At 45.5% G+C, this 10364-nt stretch overlaps 1 protein-coding gene across 3 annotated transcripts in view; it reads left to right on the forward strand.

Moving 5' to 3' along the window:
* Window positions 1-10289, forward strand: part of LOC146190549 (transcription factor SPT20 homolog) — a 38071-nt gene extending 27782 nt beyond the window's left edge. For all 3 annotated transcript variants that reach the window (XM_084600948.1, XM_084600950.1, XM_084600949.1), the window contains 3 exons: window positions 3196-3365; window positions 5943-6039; window positions 9719-10289. In XM_084600948.1, coding sequence (XP_084457074.1) covers window positions 3196-3365; window positions 5943-6039; window positions 9719-9855 — 404 coding nt within the window. In that variant the 3' untranslated portion in view covers window positions 9856-10289. The remainder of the gene's footprint in view (window positions 1-3195; window positions 3366-5942; window positions 6040-9718) is intronic.
* The last annotated feature ends 75 nt before the right edge of the window (window positions 10290-10364 follow it).

Here is a 10364-nt window from a genome sequence, read left to right on the forward strand (position 1 = left end):
TCATTAATCCAGGCTTCCAGAAGGTCGAAAATGTGATTACATAAAGTAAATTTTAAGCTAAAGATATGGGACCCTTTACGCAGTGCTACACAGTAACTGCTCAGACTGCTCTGCCGCGTTTTGAGGATGCTTCACTGCACGGCAAGTGAGCGCTATGCGGTGAATTAACAATGCGGTATTAACAATATATCGGTGACAACAGTGTAAAGCTGCTGCATCGTCCACTTTTGTATGTTTTTTACGGTAAATTGACCCGCTTACTACAATGCCCCCATGCTGTATTATCGGTTATAATAATGAAGTCTGGCTCCTGAGCGCTCGTGCCAAAAGGTAGTGGAATGCGAAATCCTTTAAAAGAAAAAGAAAATAGAACACTCATACAATAGAGCTTATTTCCCGGCCTTCTCCCAATTGCCAGCCTCGCGTGCCTCTCTCCCGCTGCCCTTCTACCCCTCCGAACACAAATGGGCTGTGCCCATAGCTCTACTCTGTGCCACCCACTGAAGCATGAATGGACCTTGCCAACGCACTCACAGCGCTGATCTGCTCGCTCATCCCTCATTCTGCGCAATTCTGCCAACGGATTTGTTTGCTTATGTTAGTTGATTGTGTCGAAGTCGTTCCTGACCACATGGCTTCTCCATCTCGTTTGAATCGCTGCCGAAACGAAAGATGGCCAATCCGCCTGCTAATTATCGGATGACGTTGCCGTAAAAAGAAAGCGCATGGCTATCGATTTGGAGACGAAGTGCAGCATTATGAAGGATGGCAAAGACTGTAAGAAAGTACGGTAGGAAAGTTAAGAAGTATTCAGTATCGCAACTGATGGTGTCGACGATCATCCGCTCCGCTGAGAAGTTGGACAAAGAAAAGTGCTCGCTTGACAGCGGGGCAAATGCGTTTGACAAGGTGCCTATAAGAAGATGGAGGAGGCCCTCTACGAGTGGTTTCTTGGTGCCTGTGCCCAGAACTTGCCTATCACAGGGCCGATTCTGGCCACAAAGGCAAAGCAGTTTGCCCTGCTGATTAACAATGTAGACTTCCAGCCAGGTGGCAGGGCTGGATACAGCACTTCAAAGAGAGGCACGGCATTGTCTACAAAGCAGTCACCAGCGAGGGAGCTTCGCTTGACGTGGAGGCGAAGGAGAAGTGGCTGCAGGAGACGCTGCCCTGCATCCTGGACAACTACGTTGACGCCGACATATACAACGGCGATGAAACAGGGCTGTTTTTCCAGATGTTGCCCTCCAAGATGCATGCACTGAAAGGAGACATGTGCAAGGGTAGCAAAAACGGCAAGCTGCGCCTCACTGTGGTTTTGTGCGCCAACATGAATGGGAGCGACAAGAGCTCCCCATTGGTCATTGAGAAGTCAAAAAATCACCGCTGCTTCCGCGGTGCTGCCAGGATACCAGTACGCTACCGTAACAATTGCAAGGCATGGACGACGCGAGAACTTTTTTGCAAGTTGCTGTTGGAGTTTGATCAGTGCATCGAGCAATCGAAGAGGAAGGTGGCGCTCGTCCTGGATAATTTTAGTGCCCACCACTCCATGCCCAAGCTCTCAAACAAATTTTTTTTTTTTTCAACTCCGAGCACAACGGCAGGCTTGCAGCCCATGGATGCTGGCGTAATTGCCAATTTTAAGATGATGTGTCGTAGCCACGTCCTGAGCAAGTTAGTCTTGTCGATAGACATGACCGCGCAGAAAAAAAGCAGGGAGCAACCAGACTTGAAAATAAATCTGCTGATAGCCATGCAGTCTATTTTGGTGTGCGGTCCAAAGTAGGCACTTCTGCGGTGCAGAACTGCTTTAGGAAAGCATGCTTTGTCCGAGGCAGGAGTGACTTAGACGAAGCCTGCAAAGTTCCCACCAACGAAGCAATACCAGAACTTTGGTTCGCAGTCGATAAGGATGCTTCACGACTCGAAGAGTTTCTGCACTTGGACGATGCATTAATAACACCAGAACTTTTCACCGATGAGGCGATTGTTGCGAACGTGCTTGAATCGGACAGTGATGCCGACATTGATGGCGACGACAGCTGCGATGATGCGGTAGGGCAGGCTGCCTCAACGTTGTCCTAGGCCCTGCAGTTGATTCAGTCCCTCCGGGGCTTCGTTTTCACGAGGGACCTCCCGCAGCACTATGTGGAGTACCTGCATGCCCTGGAGAAGGATGTCAGCAATGTTCGCGTGAGGCAAGCAAGGCTGACGGACATGGGGTTTTCTCGTGCAAGCCAGTGAGAAGTATGTGGCGAGATGCTTGTGGCGATTTCACCCCAGCGTCTCTTCGGGATTTCTCAAGCTGAGAGGTGGCCGCGGCAACCTTCTCGTATTTTTTACAAAGCCCTTTTCGGGGCCACCAGTATGATGCCTCGGCGGAGCTCGCATGTCACTTGATTGATTGATTGATTGATTTTATTCAGACAATGTCTTGGATACAGAGGGCAAAAGGCAGATGAACTCTGCCTGACGGGGCCCAAGCACCCGACACAATGCTCACAACAAGCAGCAAAAGCAAGAACATCATACGTTCTCACTTGCCGCCCATGACCCCTCTTTGCAGTTATGCTTTTTTTCATGTAACCCGTTTATAACAACTATCGGTTATAGCAATGAAATTTTCGTGGCACTTGAATATTGTTATAAGTGGACTCAACTGTATAGTAGATGATCATTACGTTTTTATGAATTAAATTTGCTATGTTGCAAAGCCAGCTTTTTTGTTTTATATATTTCCAGTAGTTTGTAGTCATTTGATGATTCAACTTTTGAATAATTCAGTTTTCTCCTTTCTTTATCCAATCCCTTGAGGTGCCAGTTAATGTGTTTTTACTCTGTTGGGAAACTAGTGCATTACAGATAACTTTTTTTCTCTCAACTACAGAACCAGTTTAACACTGCTGGTTGAGAAAATTCATCAATATGTTTCAATTATATTTTGATGTTGTGATAATGTGTTTAGCTATGTTTGCAAAGAGAAATAGCTAAGAAAAGCCATTTGTATCAGTGGATATACATTGTGCAAGTCGTATTGAGTCATGGATGACGTTAAGGCGCTGTTCTGTTAATTCAAAGTTAATTAAATAGAAGTAGTCTGGATGAATGAAAATCAGCTGTATCTGAGGCAAGGGGGTTTTGCTGCACTTGGTACTTGGTGTCACAGAACGAAGGGTGCCATGATGTGTGCAGGTATGATGAACCCAGTGTCGACAGTGCTGAGCCCTGCGTCGGGTGTGCTCTCAATGCCGCTCACGGTGGCCACTCTGGGCACTCAGACCCTGACAGCCCAGCTGGTGGCGCCTACACTGAAGGCCGCCCCACAGGCCGTGCGCAGCCCCGCCCCTGTCTCCCTGCTCCAGGTGAGCCCTGCTTGAATCAGTAAGGCTGCTGGTGGCTGCCTTATTTCAAAGCGGGATCTTCGGTAAATTAGCAGACATCTTGTTTATGCATTTGTCCCCTTTTTACCTTGAGGCAATAAATACAACTTAAAGAGACAACCTTTATTGGTGTTTTAAATCTGTAAGGGAGCCTTATTTATACTAAAATACGACCCGACTGGGTATTTTTTATGTCCGCAGTTGGTTTGAAGAAACAATTTAGTATTATGCGACTCAAGTGGTGCGCACTAGGCGCCGCTCATCGGCACTGTCTAAAGTCATCTTTCTGTTCAAGAGCCTCGGAAAGGAACAGCACTTGTGTTAGGCGAATATGCCTACTTAAGACAACTAGCAACCACAGATCCGGACCACCAAACTAGGAGAATAAGGTTGGGACGGAGCGCATTTGGAGCATACTCAAACATTACGACTAGCAGCTTCCCGGTATCGCTAAGAGGAACGTATATAACAGTTACATCTTACCTGTACTCACCTATAGGGCGGACACATGGAGGCCAACTAAAAGGGTTCTACTTAAGTTGAGGACAATACAGAGAGCTATCGAACGAAAAATGGTATGTGTGGATGAGGGAAGTAACTAAAGAAAAAAAAATGAGCATGGGCAGCACATGTAGTGTGAAGAGAGGACAACCAATGGTTTCTAAGGGTAACATTAGTTTCCAAGGGAAGGAAAGCAAGGGCAGCAGATAGATTAGTTAGGTGTGCGGATGAGTTCAGATTTAAAAAGTTCAGATTTAAAAAGGCATGCTTTCAGGTTTTGCCACTAGATGGTGCCACAGTGTTTGGAACTCCGTGAATGAAGTGATGATAGTGACTTTCCTCGACGAGGCGTGCGTTATTGTGCCATAACAGCCTTGAGTGTGAAACTGAAAAGGACGTTACTCTAAGCAAAAAAAATGTCAAATTACTGTCTGGCGAGTGAAATTTGTTTGTTTTCGGTACGTCTTTTTTGTCGACCACCAGTCATCGCGGTCGCTGCTCATGGTTTCCAGCATCGGACTACATAAAAATGGGCGCATGCACTGATCGAAAAATGCTCGGTAAAAATTTTCTACAGCGTTTCTGCCAAAACCGCTATGGAATGTTAGACATCAATCTTTCCATTGCGTCGAAAAAAATTTCACACCTAAATTCCAGTGTTCTGTCCCTTTAAAGGAATTTGACCCTAAAAACATGTTCTGAAATATATTTTTAGAATGCTCCACCGAAAGCTCCAGAATTCTCATTTTGTTGCTCCCTGAGGTGCTCCAAAATATTCTACTCTGCTTCTACGTGGCCCTGTGAAACTGTGGTAATAGTACTGTATTTACACATAAATAATGGGAGGGGCTGTTTGCGCCCAGAAGAAAAAGAAAAAATTTATTGCAATCATAAGCTCCCTATTGTAACGTGAAATCATAACTTTAACCATGCACTAATCTGATCTAACACAATGTGAAGTTCACTTATACCGCTGTCACACGGGCATTTCGAAGGCCCTCGAACTGACTTCCTATAGACTCGAAGGCCTTCGAAAGCTGCCACACGGGCGTTTTCAAAGGCCATTGAGTCGATAGTCTATCGAGTCAATGGAACAGCCCAGAACTCTATCGAGATCTCGAAGGCCTTCGAGCGTCGCGCAAGGTTGCTAGCGTTGACCCGAAGAGCGTCACGCACACACGTGCACAGCGAGTTTACGATACAAAAACGTGAACAAGCGTTATTGTTTTATATCTTCAATTTACGCAGTAAAATATTAATACCCGTAATAATTTTAAAATAGTAACGCTCTTTTTTTAGGCGTATTATTTATGTACTCTCTCTACTAGTGTAGCATGCGCCGCCGAGAAAAACACACAATGAAAAGCACAGTCGTATGAACGCCAACGCGTTAAAAAAAAATTTAAAAATTTGTCATTGAATAACAACTAAACAACTGCAGTTACTAAAAAAAGGTAACAGTTATATTTTATTTTGCATTTATAGAGAGATTTTAGTTCTCTAAGCAAAACCGAAAGCAACGATAGTGGCGCCATAAAAGTTTGGCGCCAAACACCAGAACTATTTCAATAGCCTTCGAGTTTTGCCGTGTAGCAGCGGCACAACTCCTTCGAGTTCGATCGCGATTGAAAATCTCGAAGGCTATCAACTCAATCGCCTTTGAAAATGACCGTGTGACTGGGATATTAGACCCGACACATCCGAAGCCACGTTGTGAAGCCTGCTTCCGCCACCGCATCTTCGTCCATCGCTAGACAGTCTTACTTTCCGGCTTTTTTTTACCTTGCCTTGGTTTAAAGCCCTTCAGTTGCAAGCTTGGCGATAGAGCTAAATTAACAAGCAGCAAAAAGTACATTATGTTCGGACCATGGTTCCGAATATAACGCGAAGTGCATTCTCGTCTTTAATTCTTGGGAAAAGAAAAAAAAACTCTACCATCATATCCTAGAGTCCCATTGCAGTTTAATGCAGAAATGAATGGCCTTACGATCCCATTTCTCGAAGGCTGGTTGCGGCAAGGAGGCTAGAGCTGGCATGAATCGCATGCTGCCCTTACAGGTACCTGGAGGCCAACAAACACTGCCACTGATCGGGGCATTGCCTCGGCAGATGCCCGCCCCAGCCGCATCCACTGTCGTCAACAGTGCTGTCACAGGTGGGCTGGGGTGCTTTGCACCTCTTTCTTTTGTAGTTAAAGCTGCACTGCGCTAGGTTTTCAAGCTGTTGGCATGGCACCGTGGAAGACAACGAACAAGAGGAAGAAAATGAAGACGAAGAAAAAGAATACAGTGCTGGTTGGGTTTGATGCAATGCTCGGTCACTCACAGCTAATGCTTTCGCTCCACATTGGGTTCAGCAGCGTTGAACCCCTTTTCCTTTCTTAATTTTTTTGCTTCATTTTTTAAATGTGATGGCATTTCCCGAAGTACGCTGGGTACTTTGGGTGTGATCCTTGAGCCAAGCACATCAACAGGCCAGCGGACACTGCAAGTGCAGCGAAAGCAGCGCCTGAAGGTGACAGTCAGCAAAGGCTGCTGCTATGAGCACCTTTATGCACTGCTGGCAGAACTCAACAGCGTTACTGAAAATGGACAATGGGTTGAATCTCCTTTTGTGATGCGGCATACAGAGGCTTTGCCTTAGGAGCTGTAGTGGCTTGCCGATGTGTCTCAGAATTGATGTGCCGATAATGTTTGCCGCAGCGAGTTTTTTCCATTGAGAGCTCGAGATCTGCACGCTGTCTGCATTTGCCAAACGCTCACAGTTTGACTTAGGCCGGTTTTGACTTAGGCCGAAACCGAAACGTTGTGCTTTAGAACTTTTGCAAGTACTTGTAATTCACGCAGATGGACTTGTGACAAGTGGAAGCATCGAAACCGAGTGGTTACAGTGGCGTGCGATGCCCTGTCATAACTTGTAACATGTCGCTGGCCTTTGCCTGCAACTTGGATTCAGGCTTGGCAAGCACACCTGGGCAGTTTACTTGTACCCCATATTAGCATTGATATCTGGTATGGTTGACCATTGCGAAACTCAACCTCATCACTCTGTGGTGGCCATGTAAAGTAATCTATAATAGTGCTTTTGGACATGACTTAGATGTCTTCATAAAACCAACACGTTTGTTGACTTCTCCTACTCCGTGCGGTGGGGTGAGAAAATAGAATTAAAGGCGGAAGAGGGACAGTCTAATCCAGTTTATTGGTGAAATCGGCCACGTGGGACATTAATTCAAAGTTCATAAGAATGCTCTGAATATGTAGGTCAAGTTCCTGTGATAAAAAGACTACTTCAAATTCTCTTTAGTGCGTCTTTAACAAGAGGTAAAATACAGTTGCGCTGCCTTTGTACAAAAAAAAAAAAAAAAGACCCATTATTTGCTGCATCCTGCGCAGACTGATTAAATGCCGCTCCACTTATTCTACCTAGTGGAAAGGCACTGGCTAAAACTTGTGAATACTGATTCTATTGTCATATTCTATACCATTTGTGGTGAAAAAAAAAAAGGTAAATGAATTTTATGGTGCCAAGCTTTTGCCCAGCAGATGTGGGGGTCCCAATCCAAAACAAGGATCCTCCATATTTGCACCTGTGTACTTGGCAGTTGTGCGGTAGTCTAGAAACCTGTATGAACGTAAATGTGCTACTGTTGATGCCGCAGGTGTCATATTGTCAGCAGCATTGTCTCAATTTTAAATTTGATGCCAGGCAGCAAATGGGTTACTATCTGCCGGCAGTGATAGCACAGCTCGCTTAATCCCTTTTTAAGTGTGCCTTTTGTGGGCATTAAACGATTTGTGAGGAACAGCCCGTGTTACTCTTTCGAGCACTGTGCCTTCTATACTAACTGCAAGGAGCACACCTTTCAGAATTTCCTGCGAGAGGTAGTTTTGAACACTCGGTCAAAATTTGGAAAAGTTGCATCAAAAGCGCCACTGAAATTCACCCACCTGGGTCAAGTAGTTTCCTATTAGCGTTGGGCCAACTTTCTGATTTAAAGGCCATTGTTCCCCAAATCTGCTCATCGTCAATTAACGTAAGTCTTTTCACACGCTGCAGCGTGGGACAGTGCTGCCTACAACGAAGAAGTCTCAGATATGCACTTTGTAATCTTTGTTGCTCTGTCAGTTAATTTTTCTTGCATACTGGTGACACAGATTTGCAGTTACTGCATCAGCCTATCGCTGTAAAAATGTTTTATTTACTGTCACAGGTGGTCGGAGAGGACATATTGACATTGACCCATCTCAATATATGTCCACATTTGTTTTTTCAACAGAGAGGTTACTCTCATTGAAAACGAACCTTTGATAAGCTAAAAAAAGCTACAAGGTATGAATGCAGGTGTTACTCCATAAGTGGTTCTGTTACTGTGCAGCAGTGGTGATGTTAGAGTCACGGATAAGCTAGTGTTTATTGGCAGCTGTGGAAAACTCGAGATTTCTTGAGTACTCGGGTTTGAACCTGACCGCCACCGGCTGTATTTCGATGGAGGCGAAACGAAGTGGCGTCCGTTTGCTGTGTGATGTTAGTGTATGTTAAAGAATCCCAGGGTGGTCAAAAATATTAAGGTAATGTCCAGCTTTCTGCACTTACGCTGTACCATTTACCCCATTTTCTTTTACTTGCTGATGGACCTACTTCAAAGCCAGTGTGGAAAGCCATGCTTGTTAAAAATGCTGTCCAGTCGGTCTTTGCCCATAGGTATACTTTTCTGGTTGAGAACAGCCACAGTAGCTATATATATGGGGCTTTTTCTCCTCCGTAAATAGTGTAATAATGGTGTATTTCAACATCACTTTGCATACGCCACCCAACTCACGTCTTCCTGCCTGGTGCTCCAGATAGCAAAGCACACAAAAGGCCCACAAACAGTCATGACCTGCAGCATGTACAGGGGCAGATGTGAACATTGTATGAAAAAGTGCTTCTTGAAAGTAGGACATGGCTTTTTTGCAAGCACTGAAGATGAGTAAGGCCAACCTTCCTGCAGGACTATACCTAATCTTGTTCCAACTTTTGGCTGCCCCCAATTGCATTTTCCTCCACTTAGTGTCCACTCCTGCAGGCCACTGGTCATTGGATTGCAGAGCTGAAACTCAAATCAGGTTTGGAAATGACCTCGAATGGGAGGCACGCACGCCACCACCACAGCTGTGCACTTTACAGTAAAGTCCTCCGACCGTCACGTCACCTGCGCCCTCTTGCCAGATGTGGCACGTGACACATTGCGTGACTAGCCGCCACCGCTCCAACTGCTTGCTCTTGCCAGTTGTGGTTCGTCAGTGATTCATTGTAGGTAGATAAAAGGGCAGCTCTCATCACCTAGGCAACCAGAGGCGGACAGTGGGGAAGGGCGGCTGCTCCTATCGCTACAGGGCTGAGAACTCGAAGGACCTGCACCGCTTACGGTGGTGGCACTCTTGCAGACAGGTGTATCTATTGTGCGTGCCATCGTCGCCCTTGCAACTTCGGCGGCTAGTCATGTTTAACCGAGCTTTCACTCCGTATAACCTGGCTCGGCCGAGTTGAGCCACAGCAATTTTTTTCCCCTTCAATGTGCAACCTTTTACAACATCATTTCAAGGAGCAGTTCTCCAAAGTGCCTTGGCCCTCTGTTATTCCAGTTTTGGCGTGCCTCAGTTTTCTTCTTCTGCAAAAGTTGCCACACAGCACCTAACTTCTCTCTGCTTTCCAAACTCTGGTGGAAGGTGTAAACCTGTTCCTTTTCCCTTCGTGTTATAATACCTAATAGCATCAACCTTGCTTTCTTGGCCAGCTTGGAATGTTGGGAGCTAGCGCTTCAGTCGTTGTTGCACTCTTTTTACATGCAGGGTCAGCAAATGTGCACAATCAGCAGATTCAGATGGCTCTGCAAAAGCAACTGCAGCTCCAAGCGCACAACACAGCTCCTCAGCAGTCGGCTGCTGCCGCCAGACAGCGCAGCCGCAAGAAGTCGGGCAAAACATAGCAACACTGCGATAATAGCGGCAGTGTTATCAGGTGTTTTCAGGGCCACTCCCCAATGATCATAACATCAAGCAGGTCATGCCATTCTTCTCACTTTTCTGTGCCTGCAGGCATTGTAATGCATCAAATGTTTTTGATACGGATGCAGTTTTTAAACATTGCAGTTTAATACACACTGCCTACCCACTATTGAACAGCCGAGTCATGCTATTGTTGATACTTGCAATGCGCTTCGCATCTGCATTTGAAAATTGCAGCTTGCAGCACCTTACGTTCAAATGTTCTCAAGCAAATCACACTATAGTACTAAATTTTAACTTTGTCATCATCCATGGAGTGGACCCTTAATTTTGTTGCTCTCATTTTTTTTGCATGCTTCTCTAAACAAAAAATGCAGGCACATTGCCTGTGCCCATCCCATTCATCATCTCAGTGGAGAACACCAAATGGGAGAGTTTTAATAGAAATTATGAGCAGATTTTTTAAAAGCACTGTTGCCGTTTTCACGAA

This window comes from Amblyomma maculatum, chromosome 4, assembly GCF_055883805.1.
Source record: "Amblyomma maculatum isolate TAMU_Amacu chromosome 4, ASM5588380v1, whole genome shotgun sequence".
NCBI classification, from domain to species: domain Eukaryota; kingdom Metazoa; phylum Arthropoda; class Arachnida; order Ixodida; family Ixodidae; genus Amblyomma; species Amblyomma maculatum.